The 23,560-nt window shown below is 44.1% G+C and overlaps 1 protein-coding gene across 2 annotated transcripts; it reads left to right on the top strand.

Moving 5' to 3' along the window:
• Positions 1-227: 227 nt before the first annotated feature.
• LOC119456238 (dermonecrotic toxin LspaSicTox-alphaIA2iii) lies at positions 228-19,620 on the top strand. 2 transcript variants are annotated; one of them, XM_037717887.2, is made up of 7 exons: positions 228-469; positions 7,669-7,805; positions 10,636-10,873; positions 13,103-13,234; positions 15,349-15,471; positions 17,329-17,560; positions 19,149-19,620. In XM_037717887.2, exons 2-7 carry the CDS (start codon positions 7,680-7,682, stop codon positions 19,396-19,398), a joined length of 1,101 nt encoding a protein of 366 aa, XP_037573815.1. In that variant the 5' UTR covers positions 228-469; positions 7,669-7,679; the 3' UTR covers positions 19,399-19,620. The 2 variants fall into 2 exon arrangements, with proteins under 2 accessions (XP_037573815.1, XP_049525575.1); XM_049669618.1 differs by lacking the exon at positions 7,669-7,805.
• The last annotated feature ends 3,940 nt before the right edge of the window (positions 19,621-23,560 follow it).

The raw sequence follows: 23,560 nt of genomic DNA on the forward strand, positions 1-23,560 counted from the left end.
AACTGCGTGAACTGACGTCAGGTGGAAGATTCAGTCTTCACAGCGGGGCAATACTTTTCCACGTAGGGCCTCTGTGAACACATATTCAAAGCTAAAACTTTCGCATTTAAACGTTTGTGCGCACTCAGAGGCGTAGCTTACGGCCATCGTTACAGCTGCACAAACATCGCTCTTTTGTATAGTGAAGTACTGAGAGAGGAGATAGATGTGGGATGACAGTTGAAGGAAGATATGCAAACGGCCTGCAACATCTGTCTCCAGACATGTGGGCTTCTTCCCTTCAGAGAGGCGAAAACAATACACGCGACGAGCTTACTTATGTACCGATCACAATAGGCGATATTTATTGTGACCGGCCCACTGACAGTCGAAAGGTACAGAGGGCTGCAGGTACAGAGAGCTTTTCCTATAGCAATAGGGACAACAAATCCCATTTCACTGTTTTTCTTACGCGAATCCAGTTTTTCAGGTAAGAAATATTGCGCTTTCTACCCCATAGGAGCTTCTGCATATGCCACATCAGATAAACAACGCCATCATGATTTCCTCATGAGCGACGTGCGTTTGCTCTTTAATGAACAGTAGCATGCGCAGAACGATTGCTATGTTACGAGGCTTGACTAGATATACGTATGCATTTTGTTTTCCCTATCATATCAATGCGGCGTCGCTAATAAATTGCAGCGCGCTCCATGGTGCAAACGACTTACTTGATTTGCAATGTATAGAAATATACTCGTTTTAGAATTGGCGGGCGAGTTCACCGGAAAAGCTTATATACTGCAATGGACCAAACTCTACTAGTCTTATAAGTGGCGGGCGATCGAGTCCAGTGGAAAAGCATGGGCGCTATAACGTAAAATGATTCCAAACTGTTTTGATTCCAAACTCCTGACGTCAAATTTACGTAACCACCGACGCAAGCATCAGGGCTGTGACCCGCAGCGTTGTCTGAACAGCCCAATCAAACACTCTCCTCATTTATAGGAGGTCGCCTTTGTTCGCTTTCAAAACCAATAACATTGTCTACACTCAGCGGTTTTTCTTATCTAATTGGCTGACAAGAGGCGAGGAGCACACTCTAGTGGAGAGGGTTTCGATGGTGCCGAGTCAGCACAGTGAAAATAGATAACCGCATGAAGAGGGTGGTGCCGGCTTCTCCGATTGGTCCGCTTCGCCTTACTTAAGCTTGAGGTGGCTGGTCGAAAATCGCGGCGGCGTGCAACGGGAGGATCCGAATGCCGCTAAAACAGATCCTTAGCAAGCGTTGGCAGAGCGATGTCATATGCATGCCGAAAGTGCTCGATAACGTTTTACTGACACGCAAAAATGTTTATCATGCGCAAATAAATACCTGCTCACCGGCAGGTGCGAGTAGCGAGGGCCTGAGCGATTGGCGGGCAGCCATCTTCTATTCCTTTCGGAACGGGGCAGTCTGTGACTATTCAGAAAAAAAATGCAGTTTTGCTCGGCATATTAATGACTCTTTTTTCGCGTACACGTCATTTTGACGTGGTGGGTTTTCGCGGTTTTGTGAGGTCGCGTGACAGACAGGCGAAGTGGGCGTAGCCAGAAAACATTGGACCAATAGCAGAGGGTTAATGGTGAAAAGGCGTCGAATCAGGAATGATTATTTTTTTCTTTTGTGCGGTTTAATCATGCATGATCAGTGTGTACACGTTATATCAGATGGGGAGCTATCGCGGTTTTCGTGACGTCGCGTGACAGACAGGCGAAGTTGGGGAGTGGCCCGAAAATGTTTTGACCAATCGTGGAGACTGATTGCAGAAATTGGAATCAAAACCGTTTGGAATCATTTTACGCTAGAGCGCCCCATATCTCATTTCATGCCATGCTCATTGCCGCGATTCACGTGAAAAAACTGCGCAGCAATAAACTTCCAATATTTACAGAGTAACTCCGTCCAACTGAACAGGCCTTAAAAACTCCATCACCGGCTTCAATTCAACAGTTGCAACAAGTAGCCTAAAGGGAGTAAAGTTATTCAAGAAAAATATGCAAATTCACTCATTATTTGCAGCTATTTCTCGTGTAATTGGTATGTATCTTCGGGAGTAATCTGTCTCAGGAAGTAGAATTGGAGTAGAATCTGCCACATCCCATCGATCCTTAAAATTCTGTTAAAATAAAAAACAACGACTGGATTATACGGTTGCGTTGGATTTCTATCTACGCCGCAATTCTTTGAATCAAATAAGCGGTCACTTTTTTTAGTTTCTTTGTGCTGGATGTCTTTTCGTGCTATAAAAAGCAGCTCCTAAAACCTCGGTGAAGCTTTGGTAGCAGCTGCGGGCAGATGAAATATTCTTTATTCGCCAACTCCTATGCTTCCGAAATGTGCAGCTGTTGAAACAAAGGCGTACTGTATAAAACTCATCTGTAGGCTGCGCAAAAGTGATGCTTGACCTACAAATACTTGTTTCTCCGTGAAAATAAAGTGGTTTCTTCTTTATTAACATGCCCGTATTAGGTAAACTCAGGAAGAGTGTTTAAATGGAATTTTTCCAGTCATAAAAAGACAGCAAGCTTGTGCGACCTAGCAGAATTTCAGGCCACCTTCCAGCGAAGCTGCTTTGTTGGAGCAGTTGCGTTCTGAGCTTCACTTCCCTGTAACTAAACCACGCGCTTGAAAACGTTTCCTGCATATGACTCGCCCGTTTAAAATGGTGTCCGCATATAACGCTTTCGAAAAATTGCTTAAGAAACTTTTAGCAAAGGCTGTAGAGTTTTAACATCGCACGCCCACCTGCCATAATGTTCTCCCTATTTTCACAGAATTTTATCACGATGGTTTTAACGGTTTCTTTAAGTATTAAAACTGAATTCTACGTTGTTCTCAAAATAGAAATAACGACCTGGAGCGCTTGCATAAGTCATTTACTACAAAGACTGTTATCACGCCTCGCACTTTGAACTTTGCCTACAAATCTACCCTACCCTGCCCCATGTTTATACATAATATAGACAATGTAGCTCATTTAGTTGACCGAGGACACCTGCTGGCTCCTTGTATAACGCATGAAAATGGGAGAACATCAAGGTTCACTCTTCTCTGTTTACTCAACTTCTCTCTGTAACGCCATCAGGCAATGAGAGTATTTTAAATAAATAAAAAATTTTTTAAATATTTGCGAAACTCATAATTAAAACTTTAATGTTTTGTCATACATTACACTAAGCATGACCCTCATTTTTACCAAATGTCAGCTAGGTGTAACGTACAGTTGTCTCGGGATACTAGGAAACCGCGCGAATAACGGCCATGTAACGCTATTGAGCACTTGCTGAAGCAATTTTTGTACAAAGAACCTAATTCATCTCCAACCACCTAACTTATTGTGCACAACGACCATAATACTACCCCAATTTTCACTAAATTTGATCTTAGTGGCAGTTATCGTTCTCCTGAGACAGCGGGCTAAATTGTGAAACATTCCTGAGACAAACTTAATGCTCCGGATCGCTTGCATACGTAATTTACAGTAAACAAAGGTTGTAATAATTACGCACACTTTGAATTTCACCTACACTTTACCAATAGCATGCTCCTTAGTTTTTAGAAATATAAACGATGTTTAGTTGACCGAGGACGCCGGGAAAACCTTCTACAATCCTCTTTTAATGCATAAAAATAGGAAGAAAACGAGTATTCAGTAATTCTTAGCAAAGCTCATTTCTACGCGAAAAAGTTGTGACTTACTGACTGCATGCGATATCAAGCTCTAGCGTTGCGTTTGAACTTCTCGGGCGGTGTTCCAACTATACGCGGGTCCGACTAAGACGGACGCAACATACGCGGTTGCGCCAAAATGTTTGGCACCCTTAAAAGTTTTCTTTAACACGCCGGGTAAGGCCTGTAATGGCATTGCAAAGGCGCCACTACTCTGCCCGTAAAAAGCCGCGACAGTGAAAATTACACCACTTTCAGGTTTTAGCACTGTTTTGCTCTTTTCGTATTTAACAGTCTGAGAAGAATTAAGATAAAATACATGCGCTGTGAACGATGTTTCCTGACATGTGTTTGTGGGCAGCCATTCTCAAAATTATGAGGAATAGTTTAGGCAAGAACGTAAAACCTGACATAAGCAACTTAACTGAATGAATTTGTGTAGCAATATAAGCTGCACGTGCGGTGCGGATACGCATATAGCATAGATCTGAGTGGGGCTCCACATCAATCTGAGTCCACTAATTAACACTGAATAAAGCAGGCAGCTGAGAACGGACTGTTTCATGTAATATAAAATAATCTCCTATCAACCCTGATGTAGGTGACAGGGAAGTCGATGTTCAGTATAAATTATATTAATTATTGAACATTTTAGTCACGGCAGGGGACTTCTTATCATCGCTATAGTACTCGTGTCTGCGTAACGCTTTGAGGCTCATCATCATGAGAAATACGAATGGGGCCACTGGAACAATGTTCTTGTCCTGAAAACCTGGAGAGACACAATTGTTAGGGGCAACTAAAAGAAAAATAAATGAAGAGGGTTAGCCCACTCTCGTTGCCGGCAGATAATAGGTCTGCGCTCGTCTGGCATAATATGATTTGCCGTTGCGTAACAAACTAGAACAAAAAGAGTTTGAAATAAAAAGCAGGAAAGAGGACACCCAGTAAGCTGGGGTTCTCTACGACCAAGCTATATGCATAATACGCAGGATATTGTGACAAAGAAAGCACTGCATTGGGAACGTTGCCTACAGAAAGTTCACTCTACTCCCGCATATACATTCGCCCTCGATACTAATCAGACAGTTGCGGCAAATCGCTAGCTGCGTTACACGTGACACTGAGACGAAGAGATTGCAAATGGGAAGCCAGTGTGACCGGAAGGAATTCATGCACATGCCCAACATTAATAGCTCACAAGAATACAATATACAGGGCTTGTTAGACAATACATATTTTTTTATAAAAAAAGTAATGAGCGCAGGGAACGCGGCATTTTTGCGGACGAGTTCCCAGGCGAGGGGGGACATATACTTTGCCGCCAATAACCTGGGCTTCAGAAGACTAACTTGTTAGTCTTGTTAACTTGATAATTAGTGTCCCAAGGCACTAATTAACTTGTTCATTAGTGCCTTGGGGGTCAAATTTGGAGACAGTAGAGTTTTCATGCACACCCATCTTTTAGGAATCTTGAAAATCACACCTAAGTCGAGATATTCATCATCAAATCTCAAAGCTCAATCGAGGCAATATCCGAGAGTTAGCGCGCCCAGCTGCTCGTCAGACGTGTCAGAAGTGTGGGGTGAAGTTTGAATGATAGCATGCCGCGGCAAATCTTGGCCTGACAAACAGCCGCGCATGCTTGCCCGGCAAAGCGTGCGGTATCAGTAGCTGCAGCGGCTGCCCTAGACGTTCGGTTTCAAGCTTCCGCGCGCTTGCCGTCACGGGGCGTTTCGGTCTGATATGATAGCGGGGCCGCCTTTTCTGTGCTCGGTTTCGATATTGCCTGGATTTACCGCTCAAATTCGATGATAAGAATCTCGAATTAACGGCGACTTCCCAGATTTTCTTTAAAAATGAGGATGCATTAAAATGTGACCGCTTTCAATTTCGTCATTTAGACAACTTTCCCTAAGGCTCTAATAAAGAAGTTAATAAATTTTTAAATTAGTCTTCTGAAGCTCACGTCATTAGCGGCAAAGTATGTTCAGCTCGCCTAGGCCCCGAGCTCCTGCGCAAAAGCGCCGCCGCGGTCGCTACGCTTATAGCCTTTTTATAAAAAATCTCTATTGTCCAAAAAACGCACTTTGTATAAAAACAATACTTTCTAATACGTTATTCGTTTACCTGCTGACACATGTGCGAGCACCTTTCACTGTGTAGCGCCTTCCGTGCCCATGCTCACATTCACCGCATTTCTTTCTTTCTGTTTCTCTCTCCCCCCTTTTTTTATCCCCTTTTCCCTTTCCCTAGCGTAGGGAAGCCAATCGAACTCTTGACTGGTTAACATCGCAGCCTTCTTTTTTATCTTAAAAAAAAAACGCTTAACCTTGCACTCGGCCGCGCAACGCTTGAAACAGCGAAGCTGGGCGATCGTAGCCCAGCATTTTCCGGAAGTGCGCGCTAACTTTTCATATTATTACTCACAATGATAATTTCTTTTCGTGTGTCTCGGACTTACGGCCAACACTGCGCGTTGCAGCGGAGCTTGCAACACCGACACCGCATTGGAATGCCGACAACGCGTTCCAGCAGACCCGCTCCGTGAATACGTCTCTCTCTCTCGCGCGCGCGCTCTCATAGCGCGCAAAACCTCTTACCTCGCAGAGCACGAGCGTGCGAACGCGCCAGCTGTGGACGAAGACGACGACGCTGGAACGCAATCATATCGTTCGCATAAATGCATGTTCGGCAAGCGTGGCTGCATAGCCTAGTGGTTACGACGCTCGCCTTGGGACCGGGGGTACGCAGGCTCGAATGCCGCCTCGGCAAGAAATTTATTTCTTGATAGTTTCTTGATACGAACCACTAACTACAAATTACGGCTGGCTTAAACAGCTTAGCTGTTTAAAAAATGTGGCCAGCTTGACACTAGTAATGCCAAGTCTGAGGAAACAGCAGATCTGGGCGAAGTTCCTTAGCATCTAGTTCACGTAAGCTTAACGTGGCTTAACTTGGCTTTTTCTAGGCACGGTTGGGCTATCAGGGCAAGGCTGGGCGTTGACGCTTGGCTTGATTCTCGCGTTCTCGGTATTCCGGATCGGCAAGGCGACGTCGCATATCGACGGCTTTGTTGGCGAGGTAGGCTGGATTGGCACGAAGACGATTCCTTAACCGCGTGGCTTGAAGTCGCTTCTGTCGTCGGGCAGCCTCTTCTTCCGGCGTCAAGGTGCGCTCAGGTCGAGCCATATCTCGGTAGAGCAGAGAAATGCCCGGGCGCAGGCGCGTGCACGCTTTCATTAGCGCGGTCACATGACTCTGCTGAATACGTGCCCGGCGCAGCTATGACGTCAATGTCCAAGCTCCTCTCTCGCGAGCCGCGCGCTATGCTCGAGAGAGACGTGGCTCCTCACCGCTCAACCAGTTTTAGCGTTGCACACCAGAATTTTGCTAAGCTTAAATAGCTCCGCTGTTAAAAGCCGGAAGTAACGGCAAAGCAGCAAGAAAGGGAATGTTGTCATACACCCTACAAAGGAGACCTGCAATCGTAACCAATATTGATTCCTCGGAGGCAGCGCTTCGTCAGTTGTAGAAGAATTCGTGCTGTCCGCAGTGGTTCAGGGTCTATGGCTTTCAGCTGATGAGCACGAGATCGCGGGCTAAATACCCGGCAGCAGCGGTCGTATTCGGACGGGCCGAAAATGCTTGTGCACTTAGCGTTAGTGAACGTTTATTCAGAAACACAGTTACCGTATAGATATTGATACCGTCCGTATAGCACCTTACTTTCGTCTTAGTCATCTTTATTTCTCTTTCTTTCTTTTTTTTCTTTTTTGCACAGCAAAGACACTTTGTTCTTATTTTGTCCTGTTCTGACATTTCGATGAAACACCGGTTATTTTCTGTACATTGTTTGCGATCTCTAATAACAATGCCAAACCTGCAACTGTATAGGCAGCACATATTGACATGTATAACTTCGCGTGCAAAAAAATAAATAGCGAAACTCTCTCGTTTTGGTTGTTTTCTTCCAGAATCCGCCGCTATGACATCGATGAACGTGAACTTGTTCTTCCTTTACTTCCTGCTGATAAATTTCTATTTTGCTGTATTAAGCAACGTTATAAAGCATAGTCTACAACCAAATCCCTCAGATGAAGCACCAAGACAGGTGAGTTACATGCTAGAATGTAAATGTCCGAACTGTGTAATTATCATGGATCGTTTGATCAATTTAGGCCATCTGACGTTTCTGCACATTTTCGGACGTTGCACGCCCATCAAGAGCTGTATAGGATATTTGTTCAGGCAAATTCGAATGTGATGGCGTTTTTTTTATCGTTCTATCGTTGCGTTTTACCCGAAAATACTAAAAAAAACAATCAGTAATATTCTGAGATAATAAAATCCTCGGAATAGATGTTGAAGGCACGAATCCTGTATTAGTAATGTTTTTCTTTATTGCTGACAACAGGAGAAAAAAAAACTTCACGCAGAAACTCCTCTGGGAGTTATCTCCGTATGCGTAAGCATTGTTCCACTTTATCATCTACAAGCAGTCCGGTGTCATTACCAATATTATGAAACTTGATCCGACCAGTACAAACGACAGCGCTGCGGCGACACGAACGGCTGCGGACGGCGGCGCAAGGTGATCTGATGACGCAAGCAAACTAGTGCAGGTTACGGCCCCAGGTACGCTGATGACGTTCTGATCATAATAAGCCGTTATCGCTCTTTAGCGCCTTATCCATCCGCGTCGAACCATTATGAACCGTGATCAACCGTACCCCGGCGGCGGCTGCGCATGGCGCGGCCGCGCGGGCCCTATCTTGAAAGCGATCTGCGATGGGGACAAGGGTGCACCGAGTACTGATAGCTTCGTGTGCGCTGTACTCGCCGCTTAGTTCGCGTTGAAGCGAAGGTAGCACAAGGGCGAATTCGCTCGCTGCTGTGGGCCCTATCTCGAAAAGCGATCGTCTAACGTAACGGACGGAAGGACGGACGGAAGGACGGACGAGTTTCCGCGTTGGGTAGGTTTAAAACTCGCGATTGTTGCGAGCTGCTAGCGCATTGCTATACGGAAGTCAGCTACGAGTTGCCAAGTTGAATTGCTGGCTACAGAGAGGCAGATTGCAACGCTGGTAACCTCTAGTCGCGAAAATTAAACTGGGTCCATTCGCTGCCGCGTCCTTCACATGGCAAACCTGTAATTCTCGGGCATTGAAACTGACCCCTCAGTGAACCAAAGCAGTGAGCTAAAGCATAGGGACAAAATGACTGCAGGAAAAAAAAGAATTTATATGTTTGTTTTCTGGGCTGTTCTCTGGGCTGTTGCATCACGTAGAGGAGGAAGATAAATGTGTAAGAGAGAGCCCGTGCGTGGTCAACACGACACAGCACATCGGGCTTGAACTTTTGCAAACGGTGTCATCTAGAGTTGGTAGGCGATTTAAAGCCGATGAAGGACATTGTCTTCCGCTGCGAGTTGGCGGTGAGAATGTGGTGTATGAACCGTATAATTTATTGTGAGAGCCACGCTGGGGCGACAACTTTTGAACGACATGAGCTAGAGATTGAATCACCTTCCAAGGTCTTGTCCTCAGTTATCGTCATCATCATCGTCATCAGCACGGCTCTCAGAATAAATTGTATGGTTCATCCTCATGAGTCAACGTCATCAGCTTTCTCACATTTTTAGACTGCACCATATTCTGGATCGGCCCACGAAAGATGCTGGAAATAGACGTTAGAAACAGACATACCCAATGAGGAAAAGTGGCGGTAACTCGCCAAGAAAGATATTGTTTTCAAAATGTCAAGAGCGCTGTTGTTGCGCGCAGTGCACGCTGAGAGCTCATTCCGCGATTACAGTATCTTTCGTTTTTTTAAGAGACCGGTAAGGCCAACGACGAGACAATACGGGACTGAGTGTCTGGCGTTCTCTATCATAGTCAGGGCAGTCGCAGAGGACGTACGATGTCGGCTGTGGAGTCTTGCACGTGTGAGAGTTGGGGTCGTCTTGGCTGCTTACTTCGCATTAGTTTTTCTTTTGTTTTCATTTTGTTTCTCAGAGGAGTCCAGGTAGAGAATTGCACTCTTAGCCCATTTCCAGCCTCCAAGATGACTTTAACCAATGAGTGACCGAACGTAGTCGGACGAATCACCTGCATCAGGAGTCATAACATTTAAAATGCATAAGACCAGGTAAATTATCGAAAAAAACATCATTATTACATATCGTTTGTATAACGGGATGGTAAGGTCGTTTTATTTCATGCAAAATAATATGCTAATAGAGGCGAACGCGGTACACAGTTATCTAGTAAGTTCTAACGCACTTGTTTTTTTTTTTTTTTGGCAAGCGGTTTACGCTTTTATTCAAATCGAAGCGGAAGCTACAGCTATATAAGCAAGTTGAGTCAGGGCAGCATAAGAAGCGAGCAATATTATTAAATTATGCATTTCACTTTTGTTTTCGCTCCTCATTACTGGCTCGAACATATATCTACGCAGCCATAAGCCACAGGGTCGGCTATTCGGTGCGACGAACGATACGAATGGAAATAATAATGAATCCTCAAGAAGTATGACCCTTGATGTTATCAGTGCATAGTTTTTTTCTAACAAACATCTACCACTATTTTGTTGTTACAATCACCAAGCCTTGATAATCAGTATGATTGAGTTTAAGATCTCCAAGGCCTCGCTTTTCCATCGCCAAAGTCAGGGACTTAAGTTTTCAACATCCGTCTCAATATTAACATTTAGGATCCCATTGACAGAAAATCGTCACTAGGCCAAAGAGCAAAGGTAAAGATGCGACGTGCGCGAGAGATATTGATCGTGCGATACCCTGTGCATCGACGTCCTGAATAGTTCGGACTATCTCTGAAGGCAAGTGAGCGCGTCAAATCGGTGTCATCAGTGCGTGATCTCGCAAAATAGTCACTGAAGAACTGAGCCTGAAAATTGCTATCGCTACCACTCCATCTGTACAGCTGAGCAGAGACCACAGGCGGCCCTTCTACGTCATTGGACACATGGTGAATTCACTGGAAGAGGTGGACGACTTTGTTGAGGGCGGGGCCAACGCCCTCGAGGCTGACATCGAGTTTGCGGACGATGGCACCGTGCAGGGCACGTTCCACGGCGCCCCGTGCGATTGCTTCCGCGGCTGCTTTAAGCGTGAGAGCATCGTGGACTACCTGGAGTACATTCGAGACGCAACTGGCTACGGTGAGCTTATTCTGTCCTAGAGCGCATATGTCGGAGCGTCGACTGAAGTGCGAACGATGTCGACTGCAGTTTGGTGTCGCTAGTGAGTCTGGCCCCGTGTTTTCAGGCAACGAATTTATTAATACAAGAACGGTCCCCATGAAGTTACCTTCCAGAAACCCATTTATTCCCATCTATCAAACTGAAGGGATTAGACCCTTCTTGCGTTCTGCCATTGCGAGAAATCTGACGGAGAATAAACTCGATTATTAGCGCCGGTGTTGACAAGCTTCTCGTAATATATTGGTTGGCACTATATTATTCAGCGAAACTAGAGCGTAACTTTCCGCGCGTTAAATTCGTACGAGCCGAGCGGGGGATAAAGGCCCTTTTTCTGATATTTGATAGGCAAATTGGCATGTTCATCAAGAGCGTTCAACACACATGTGAAGCTCGCTTTATTTTACAGCCATTTCTCTTAAAATTTACATTTTTAACTGCGCAGCGACGCAATCTCTGACACAAGAGTTTAACAATGTTTGCTTCCCATTAATACAGAATGAAAATGGAGGTGCAAAAATGAGATAGACAATCTCCTCGCCACTAACACTAGTATCAACAAGACAGGAAGACTCAAAAGTTGCGCTTAAATTAGCATATTATAAATTCACAAGAAAAAAAAATATAAGATATCCCAAACAATTATCTCTTGAAACATTCATACATCATGAGGGAGAGAGAGAACAACGAGAGAAAAGGCAGAGAGGTCAAACACAATAGCGTCCTATTAGCTACCCTACACTGGGGACACAAGAAAGGGGGGATATACAGAGTACAAGAGGGAGAGAAAGAGAGAACGAGCACTGCGCGCACACAGCAGGACACACGGCAGTACTACAAGCGCCAAGTGAACTAGTATATACAGGGCCTTAGGTAATTCAGCACCTCTTGTGTATTTCGTTATAAATTACAAATATATACCTCGAAATTTACTGAAAGAAATCTGATTGCGTAAAGCAAATATCAAGCATAGCCTGCGTAACCTTTAAATTCGTAATAAGCCTCAGCCTTCTCCGCGAGTTTATGCAAACTCTGGGGAAAAGTTTTTCAAGGTACCTCGGATTCGTGGTTGACGTAACTACAGAGTACAGCAGCTCGGTTCGAAGTACTTCATTCTTCACCTGTGCCTCAACACCCCACCCCCTGCTTTCCCCACGCACAGCAAGAAATCGCAATGGTGTCAAATAGACGCTGTCTGACGGCCAGACACGTGAACCACGGTGGCCAGGTCAACGTCCGGGAAAGTGGTTGTCGGGTCACATGCGGATGGGCCACGTAAAATGAGGAGCATCACCTCGCATAAAGGAATTTGTTCATCGTTGTTGTCATGGGTGGAACCTTGAAGACCATACCTCATTCTTCAGCATAGACAAGTACTGTTGTGCATCACTTCTATGTCATAGAAGAAACAGGCCCACAAATTCGATTAATATCACGCGCACACCACGCTATCACATATTCTCGATGTTCTAAGCATTCACAAACCCGTTTCCGCAGCTCATATGAAAGACGACTTTGACAAATCAGAGAACATTCTCGAACAATCATGCTCATTCGCCGTACCACACAAGCATCACTCTAGAAAACAAAAGAATTAATTGTTCAGGCTAATTGGTCTTGTATTGCTGATGAAGGAAGTTAGCTAGTCCAGTGTGTGTTGCCTTTTGTTGCGCTAACTTCTCTCATCAGTACGCAAGCATTACCTCAGAAAACTTCAACAGCTGACATTAAACCTCCGCTGACAGCTTCTGGCATTGATGTTGCTTCCAAGAGCGAAAAATTATGTTTTATACTTGAATGAACCATGTGTCCTGTTAAACTAGTCTTCAGGGCAGCCTGACGTATGCAGGCTTGTTTGGTTATTTGATGTCCTGCTCAACTGCCACTGATACGAGGAGCAGCCAGCTCTTTTTTGGAGGGACTGATGAATTCATAAAACTGACCAGTTCCAGTCCAATAACTTTAGGACACACTTCGCGATATGGAGACTTGCATCGATTCTGATCCGAATATTGAAATTCAAATTGTATTTTTGTTATAGTAGAGTGATTTCTCTAACGAAACAAGAATTCATGCTTGGTATTAGAGTGTAACGCCAAGTTTCTGTACAAGACTTCCTTACTTTCAATCTCTCAACAAACTCCTGTTCCTTGTAGATTTATGATAAGGCATACTTGTGTATATTTACAGACGACTCAAGATACAAAAACAAGTTGAATCTACTGCTTCTGGACTTGAAGACAGCCAAGCTAGGGCAATCAGCAAAAAAGAAAGCAGGTTTAACGCTGGCGATGAATCTCTGGGAACACCTGTGGGAAGGCGGTGAGCGTCTGCTTTGCTTGTAGGCTGCACGTTCGTTTATTATTTGTTCACTCCTGCAACGACGGTATACGAGTTGCGAATTCGAAGACAATGACTTCATATTACGTCCTAAACACTCATAGACGCTTTTCTCGCGGCGGCTGAATACGCGGGATGCCTTCGCTGCATTATCTTCCTACTTGTGGCCTCAGTGCATCATCCTAGGCCTCTGGTGTGCAGCGAACGGCAATGAGGACATATTGCTGGCTTAGTTGTCGCTTGCTTAAAAGCGCATAATCCAGAGCGACGACGCAGCCAGAATGAACGACACATAGACACGTGTCCCAGGCACGACTAACAATATTCATTCGAGAAGCGCCGAGATATAACTACACTATATAGTTTCCCGATGCGCAGATTCAACAACCACGACAAACAGAGTGCACAGGACGTTTAGCAAAACCAGCAAAATCGTTTGCAATATTAAGATAAACTATGCTCCGCGTTATATAATGCAACGGACATCTCTCTCACGTAAAATATTGTAATGCATATGTGAGTCAGATTTTTGTTACATTGTGTAACATGGAGCACAAATTCTTTAAATTTTGCAGATCGTTTTGCGGGTTTTGATAAATGCCCCGCGCCCGTTGCCCGTTGTGAATCGAAACTCTATGCTTTAAATAAGGTTGTTAGTGGCACCGGTGACGCGTGTCTATGTGCCTTTTGATGTGGTTATGCGGTCGCGCTTCCAACAGCGAAAATGTGTGTGTGGACTTGCTATTACATGGCGTACATCCCAGTACAAGGAAGGTTACTGCACCAACGGGTAAACTACCTTTGTGCAACAGTGCGGGCAGAAGTTCGATTTGATGGAACACTTTGATTTGATGGAACGCATCTTTATTATTATCTGCATTATCCATTTCTTAATTTCAAACTTTTTATATGTTTGTGTTGTTTTTTGTACAAACCAGACAAATCTAGTAATTAAGGTACTTTCTACCTCAATCTCTCCGCGCCAACTGCCTTATAACAGAACAACAAGGCAGGCTAAGGAGGAGAAAACGTGTGAGCACCACGATCTGGACTACAGCGCGTCACAGAATGCTGTTAGCACCAACAATATTTCGGGTACATTGTAAAAATATGTCCCTTTGTTCCTGCTACACCTCATTAACCTATTTTTTGTAAGCAATCACTGAAACACGAGGCATATGAACAAGATTTCTAATTGTAGTCTTTGACGTGAGCTAGGGTAAATTTCATAAAGGACTAATTTTTCGAACCGACTCATACTTGAGTTACAAGCGATTAGCATATTCGCTGATGCGGCGCACGTAGCGTTTACGTGCTTAGGTTCATTCAATAAATTTTAGTGTCCTTTATTATAATAATCACAGTAGCACAGATGATAGATATGTCATGCAAGTATAAGCTTGTTATATGCTGCTATGTAGCAATGTGGAGTGTCAGGTAAATATGTGATTGTCCGCTTGTCCGCAAAGCTATGGACTTCTGCATACGTTCTCGGACAATTTCAAGTGACCTTATTTTTATTTACAACAGTACGTGCTTATACACGTATTTGTGCATACCATAACCACTTGTATACCATTACAATGTGTATACCACATACCATTTTGTGGCTTACTGGGCTCGTATGCAGAATTTTTTATGTATTCGTGCTCCTTGACTGTATTCAAGTGATTAAAAATGATAGAACAATGATTCCAACTGAAGTCGACGTTGCGATTCAAAAAAATCTACAAAGCAAGTTCCCTTGTCGAAACGCTAACTTCTGCAACTTTCCTTGTTTGCCATGAGACAAGTAGTAACCGATGCCACCAAGGACGTCAACAACTCCTTTAAAATCCTGTCTAAAAGATTTCACGTGCAGCCCTGAGCTAATGACATTCAAGCACACTGGGTGCTCCAACTATGAACTTAGCTGCTACGTCTTTCTCGGACCGCATTGCAGCTAATAAAGATTTGTTTTGAGAACCTCTGTAAACTTCTTTTAGCCACCGTAAACATTGGTGCATCTATCACTTTACTTGTTATCAGCGCAAAATAAGTAATTCACGTTGGTTCCCTTGTTTCTGCTTTGTTTTTCTCTGTTTCCCCGTTATCAGTCAATCCGAAGAACATGGTGAACGTCCTGCTTTCCATTGGGTACGTGAATGACAAGAGAGTCTTAAAAAGCGTTTTAGCATATTTCAACAGGAAAGGAAGGAGACACGTCTTGGACAAAATAGGTAGGTCTGCATTCCATATGTGCATACCTTAAGACACTACCAATGACCGTTATTAGGGTGTCCCCCCCCCCCCCCTTCCTGCCCGCGCCCCTCCTTCTCTTTTTGACAGCTACTTCACTGGCAAACTACTAAAAGAGAAAGTGTTCAAACGCTGTTTTGAATAACGTAACGTTTACACAAGTTAACTTACACACCGGTAGAACAGTGCATCCGTTAATATGTCGGGCGGAGTGGGTGGATGTTGGGAAACCAAAGCATGTACACCTTTCGCCGCACCAACGGTGCGTGTACGGATCGCAGAAGCGACTGCGATCTCGCGCGGTATGTCAGAGGTTCAGCAGGGAATGCGCCAAGCATGCAGTCACTGTAGCCACAAATGTGGCCGCAGTGGTGGCTATCGCGTGCCCACTCTTAACCCTAAAACCTAGCGTTAAACACAGGGCGCGTTCCAAAGCGGGATCCATGACAGAAGCGGCAAGCAGATTTTGCACAGGGATAAAGATGTATCATGTCCCGGTGGACAGGGCCGACTACAACATCAATTATTATCTGCTATTGAGTCATGCGCTGGAGTCTGCCTCGGCGATTTTTACGTTCATGGTGGTTTAGTGTACTTTGAGTTTTATTTTCCCAACGAACCAACCATACTAACAACAAACATTTGTTAAAACATCTTAAACGTCAGTGTCATCGACAGGTTACTGTTTACTTTGTCGTCTCGTTATTACTACTCCCAGGATTATTCCTTTCTACACCGACCACATCGTTCTCGTCAAAGCGGTAGCAGCAGCTATGACCTAAACAATGCGTAGCACGAGAAAACCACGCGGGCACCAACACTGCCTTGTGCCTTTGATTGAACGAAGTTACAGAAACGGTCAAACAGTCTAACAGGCGAACTGACAGTCGCCGCCTACGGAAACTGTTCGAGTTCAATGCCAAGGTTATCGCCTTTGAAACAATATTTCGGGTCGTTCTCAACTACTCACGGTGTGATACGATAACAATTGGGACTAAGCTGGCTCTAATAGCAGGTTCCCACAGGGTTCAGTTTCTCTGGACTTGCTGTTAAATATCTTCGCGACTTTGCCGCAGCTTTAACAAGCCCACAGGCTTTCAGCTGCAGATAAAAAGGCTTTTCTTGCGAACCACATCGCAGTATAATATGCTCAAACAACAATCGATCAATCCAACATTTAAAAAAGTCCTATTCATTGGAGCTCACTTCAGATAAACGTCATTACCGTGCCAATGTTTACTGTAACACAAAAAAGACATTCTTGTTCATATCAATGCAGACCTGCGAAATATATCGATGGTGTGACATATATTGGTATACACCTCGCCTTGATGAAACAAATGAAACACTTCTGCGATGAATTCAGGAGTCCAGGCTGGTGCGTTCACGTGTGATCAACCTCCGCTTTATTGCACCGTAAGACCTACACAATCAATTATTTTGTAGTTCACTGTATTTTGTCGTCTAAATACAGCGGTACTTTTTTGAACACTGGCATACGTTAATCAACTAACGTTAAACATGGCACCTCAAATACGAGAAAAAAAAAACACGATATTCTCAAACGGCGCATACGCCTTGTAAATAGTGAAAAAAAAAAGAAATATATAGTCGCATTTCACAACCAGAACCCTAATAAACACTACAATACTAACGCGTTGCCCTGCAGTGTTTCTTCATTTTCATTTTTGTACACACAAAATCACCGTTTCTCACAATCCTCGTCGCGTGCATAGTTTTAATTTTTCTTAATTATATATCACTGATACGGTGCACAAAAGGAAGCTCGCGTTCAAGGACGCCCATAGGAATATACATAACGCGGGTTCACTACGCAGGTTTCGACGTGGGCATGAACGACCCACTGGAAAAGATTGCGGTCATGTACAAGCAGCTGGGCATCAAGCGTCATCGGTGGCAGGGCGACGGTCTCTCCAACTGCGTGCGCTTCCTGGTGCCTGTTGACAGACTGCTACAGGCGGTCAAGGCACGCGACAGTCACAAAGGGTACATGGACAAGGTGTACCACTGGACCGTCGACCTGCCGCACTTCATTAGGAAAAGTGTCGAGTAAGCATCTGCGACGGGAGATTGACCTATGGTAACACCTCAGGGAATGTTCTTGCAAGCGCGAGAATCAGAATGGAGCCGCCGCAGCCGGGAATGGAACGCGCGAAATCTTTTTCAGCTCTAAACACCGCCATTTCATCCAACCCAAGGCTCATTTATGTGTTTAGGTGATAAATGCAAAATCCAGAAGACAGGGTATGCACGCAACGCCCCACCACACGTGCGCCGTGTAGAGCACACAGCGAGAACGCTATTGCAATGTCCTTGAGATTGTTTCATGTCTATAGTATCACACTTGCCTGCGCCCTAATGGTGGCAAAACAAGGACCGCTCTTGAGAAATATAATTGCTATCAATCCATCTCCAGTTTGTAGTACTCTCTAGAAATATTTCCTTTTATTTTAGTGTTCGCGCACGCGTGGCAATTCCAGGAGGTATAAAACATAATCGAGAGTAGATGTAAGCATGAAATGGCTGCCGGCAGAGCAGATTGCTTGGAAATGATATTAGCCACAATCTCAAAATGGGTATAGTGCATGTTCGCAAGGGCACACCCCACCACACCACACATCACACAACCATCCGGGGAGCCAGCCTCCGGGCTCAGCGGATGATTGTTGGTTGAAAAGTTGATTAGCGGATGATTGAAAAGTGGATTGCTTAATTAAGACTAATTGTGTAATTAGGCGAAAGGCAAAAAATAACCTGTGCATCTCCAAGCGACGGCAAACAACATTACCTTGGTTCTGTGCAGCTAGGTGGCATTTGCATATTTTTAAATCTTGGTGAATGATAGTTCCGGCGCGCGGTATGTACCGTTCACGAGGAATGTATCGAATGTATCGTGGAGCGACTGTTACTCTTCTCTTTATATGTATACCGAGTGTTCAAAATTAAGCTTTACGAAATTTTTAAAAATCGCCTGTGGCAGGTAGTATAATTCTTATCGTTGATGAGCTGGGTTATTCGAAGAGGCGGAGGACATTAGTAGCACTGGAAATGGAAACATATTCAACTAATTAACAAATATTCACTAATGAACTTCTTATTTAATTACATTACGATACATATTGCGATTTACGAGTTGTAGCCGGTGAGTTTGCAAGACGCATCTACTTGAAATGAATTTCCAGGATGACAACAGTTTCGAGATATTTCCCAAAGTGTGGGACGAAACATATGGACGTTCCAGTTACTTTTGTGCTTCAATGTATAACACAGCATTTTGGTGAAAAAGTAAGTCCAACAACAGTGCATTTTTAGGGCGAGTTTGATGGAGCATATCTCCAAACTGGTGTCATTCTGGAAATTCATTCCAAGTGGATACGCCTGACAAGGTCACCGGCTACAATTCGCAAATTGCAATATGTGTCGTAAATTAATTAACTAAGTAGTTAATTAGTGAATTTTATTAATTAGTTGAATATGTGTTTAGATTTCTTGCGCTACTAATGTCCGCCTCATCGAATAACCCAGCTCAACGATAAGAATTATGCTACCTGCCACAGGTGATTTCTAAAAATTCCGTAAAACTTGAAAATGAACACCCTGTATATATATATTTGTTTTAATTGGCCGGTGCATGCAGCCACGGCGTTGACGGGATCATCACGAACCGCCCGGACAACGTGCTGTACGTACTCAACAGCGAGCCCTACAGGGACCACCTCAGAGTGGCGGACGTCAAGGACAGTCCCTGGACGCGGTACGACGAGGAGATGGCGAGAAACGATACGGACCACACCACAGAAGTCCTTGGCGGAGAGGACGAGGGAAAAGGCAACAAAACCCTCTCTTGGTTGAAGCCTTCCCAGATAACTTCGTTATGGACACACTAGAAGTCGGCGCCGTACTTGTGATCTTTATGACGGACTTAAGAGTTGGCGTCGTTGATGAGTGTCGTGGGTGCAGTTTCAGACGCTTAATGACTCGCTGTGAGACGTCGGCGTGCATTGTACGGTACGAGATGATGACGACAAGAGGCCTGCGTTTTGGTTGTGCAACAAGCGTGTATAGTTAGAATGAATATAAAAGTTTCAATGAATATGAAACAACCTCTACTACACGCTTATCAAGCAGCAGACCTTCCAAAGCTAAGTCGCCGTTGACAATGCCGTTCCTGGTTATGTTTGTTTGTGCGTTTGTTTGTTCTCACTGTGGGGTCCGCGTTGTAATTCTCTGCAATCACCCATCGCCAACATGCCGGTAATGGACGAATGTCGTCTATTGATGGACGACATTCGTGAGAAAAAGGGAGTAAGCAACTTTATGTGCAGAAGTATCAAAGTTCATGAGCCGAGCGTGGGAAATTGCAGATAACGACTAATAATTATATCATGCTTCATGAGCGGCTGCAAATGAGACCGTGTGGCTACCGCAAGGCGCTCTGGCCAATAGCACACTAAAAATTAACACCTTTAAGGGTGTAAATCAGTTTGCCGCCAGACGGACACCTCTTAGGGTGATAATACAAGCACCCTTATTTGACTAACACCCTTCAGAAAAGGTGTTTGGCTGAAGTAGGAGCGAAATGACAAAAAAAATGTCACCCCCAGCTCGTTATAGTTTCAACAGTTTACGTGTAGCTTATTATCATTAGTACATAAACCGAATCAAAGGAGAAGGAATGCATTCATAAAGAGGTCACGAAGAGAAATCGCGGAGGTGGATTTGAATTCAGGAATTTCACGTCGAAGCCAGACTGCTATCCACTGCGCTACACAGGATCCACTTTGCAGTGCTTAAAATATTGCTATCTATATGTAAAAATTGTCTGCAATCTCAAACTGCTTTATTTCATCGGAAACTTTGCTTAAGATGGCAACTTCCATCGCAGGAAATGCATTCGTTAAGCTTGAAACCTAACATCCTAATAGATACATGGACATTTTTCCATGGTAGCAAACGTGCTAGTATGTGTACAAACACTTTTCCTGTAGTGTGGTAATATTTTATTGTGTTTGTATTTTCTCACACCCTTATTATAGGATGTGTTGAGCGAAATGGATACTAAATGGGTTATTAGAGGGTGCAATGTTTAACAACACCCTTTTAACACTCTTAAGGGCGTTAAAAAGTTTAGTGCCTAATGTGCGCGAGTGGGATGTCACACGTTGTAGTGTGCTGGACTTTAGCGCGAGTGAACGATCCCTCGGTGTTTTGACAGAAAAGGCGGGAAGAGGACACCTCGGAGATAGACCATGATCTGGGGTATTACAATAAGCCCGTTTCTACAAAAACATGTAAACCTTAGTACAAGAAGTGATTCTTTAAATTACGAAATTCCTTCCGTGCAGCAAACATTGACCCAATTCCCCACACAAAGACAAAGTATAGTACAATTTATTACGATCTTACAATAACCAAGACGTGATCCAGCAATTTAAACCAAAGGCCATCGCATGTGGCAAGAAGTATAAATACATATTGTTTGTTTGTCTATTTCAAATAACACAAGGACAGAGGCTACCACAAACATTTCCTTCCAAAAGCAGCTTGGCGGGTAGCCGCTCACACACTGGTAGCACGAGCGGACACAAGAATATTCGGAAAGTCCAGCAGTTACAACATTTCAAGAAACACTCGACGTAGTTACAAAAAACAGGCGCGTTGAAAATCGTCACCTTAATCAGTCACATAACATGAGCATGGTAACATTACGTCATTTGCAGTTGTGGGCGCTACATTCGAAGTTTCTTTAATTATATGGTGCTTTATTCGATGCCGCCTTTAATTCGCGCCGGCTACTCCTATTCACATAGAGGTATCAAAAAGAAATCGCTTAAAAGCCTTAAAACTAAAAGTCAACAACGAACCACAGTAACAGCAGTTCGAATTAATACACGATTACTAATAGTAATAGCATATACTAACAACAAATGTCTAATATTTACGTAAAAAGAACATCTGGGATTTTTCATAGACATTCGGGAAATGTAAACTGAAGTTCTCCACCAGGTACAACTTAATTTATTTTATCACCATGATAAAATGTATCACATATGTTTTGATACATTGTCGCAACTGAGAGTCTTAAGTTAACAGATTGAGGAATTCGTATGTGTCTTTTTAAAAGAGTTACGTGTCGCACTTATTTTAATAATACCGATGCATGACATTAATTACGTTTTCTATTTAAAAGCGTGTGAGGTGCCTCACGTTGAAGGAACAGAGCGACAGAGCGGAGCTTTTCATTTTATTTCTTGAAATAAAGCATAGAATATTGGACTCTGGCTGTAGTCTTTGGGACATGCAAACAAGCGGAATGACGAATACGAAGCCGTCAACGATGCAGTACTGCTAGACTTATGGCACCATGCAGTGAGAAACACTGATATTCTGGTACTCAAACCTACGACAGGCACCACTAACGTCCTTCACCTGTGGTTCAAGTGTCATTGTATTGATGCTAACCAAAACATATACGATGCTAAAGAGCTGTCCAACAGCTTTGAAGAAATTTCTTGGGGACAGTGGCATAGTTCGGCACTATTAACAGATCTACGCACACCATACGGAGTCTTGTTCGTATGAGTGCTCTACATTTACTGTGATTTGGCGCTTTGTGTGCTAAGCGGCAGCGCTGTTCGCTTCGCGCTGATATACTGAGATTTTTTCTGCAATTTTGTGTTCTTTACACTGTTATGTAGAAAAATGCATTAATATTAGGCATCTTATAGCATATGCGCCGCATGATATGTGTGTGTGTCGATGTGCACAGTACGTATCACATGTTACATGTACAAGAATTACAGACTTTATAGCACCCCATGTGACTTATCTCCGGAACCTAATCCGAGTGCCAAAATCTCCGTTTTACAATGTCAATAAAAACACTAAGGAAACGCTGGCTATGCTATTTAGAATTTTGCCTTGAATATTTCAATAGGCATACCCCTTCAACTTGAATTTATTTCGTAGGTCTCTGCAAAATATAGCATTGAAGCATGTCTGGTACGATTTTGGTAAGTTATTATGTTTGACGTCCCAAAGCAAGTGATGCGCTATGAGAGATGGCGTAGGGGAGAGAGGGGGGGAGAGGCATAGGTATTTGGTATAATTTCGACCTCCTCGGTTATTTAACGAGCCCACAATCTCCTGCATACTAGCGTTGTTTTACTCCGCTCCTGTCGGAATCCGGCCACCGTGGTCTGCAACCCGAATCCACAACGTCAACAAAGCCGCCAACCGCTACAGCCACTGAGTAAATGCGGCGCGCGGCACGGTTTTGGCCACCAACAATCGTGAGAGAGACAAAACCTTTATTGAAGTTTAGGAGGAGAAATCGGGCGGAGTTCTTAGTGCATGTAACAGCGTTTTACGGGCTGTTGCAAATGCGGTGAATCGAAGCAGCAGGTGTTCAAGTTCCATTAGCGGCTCTATTGCTCAATCTCGCTCGTTGCATTATGGAAAATCCATTCCGCGAAAATAGTCAGTTTCGCAGCTGATGTACCTGCCTGTCGCAACATACTTAACAAATCACCGTTGACGCCCTACATGTTCATTTACCTGTTAACATGTGCAGTATCTTTCGAATAGCAGGGTGAATACCTGGAGAAGGCCAACGCGAGAACATGAGTTCTTAAGCAATGGCTCATACCCGCTTAAGCAATGGCTCATACCCCCGTAAACGTGACCTACCCATTACGACGACAAAAGAGAAGGGAAATTCTACGCTGGAATGATTAGTGGCAACGCAGTCAGCTGTGGAAGAAGAAGACGACGACGAATGCAGGAGCACTGGCACGAGCACGTGCTGAGCATGAGCACGCACGCAAACCGAGGGGCGCCAACGAGCCAACTGTGGAAGAAGACGACGACGCTCGAGCCAATGCTGATAATTTTCTGTACACAGACGATTTCGCCTAGCCATATACGATTTCGCCTTGACATATAAAGCTCCGCTATAAAAGCTTTGTGGCGCAACTCACCGCCCCGTTTCGAAGGATACGTTCATAGCATTCATTCATCCATCCATCCATCTAGGGAGTGGAGTCGAGG

The sequence above is a fragment of the Dermacentor silvarum genome, chromosome 6, assembly GCF_013339745.2.
Source record: "Dermacentor silvarum isolate Dsil-2018 chromosome 6, BIME_Dsil_1.4, whole genome shotgun sequence".
Lineage (NCBI taxonomy): Eukaryota > Metazoa > Arthropoda > Arachnida > Ixodida > Ixodidae > Dermacentor > Dermacentor silvarum.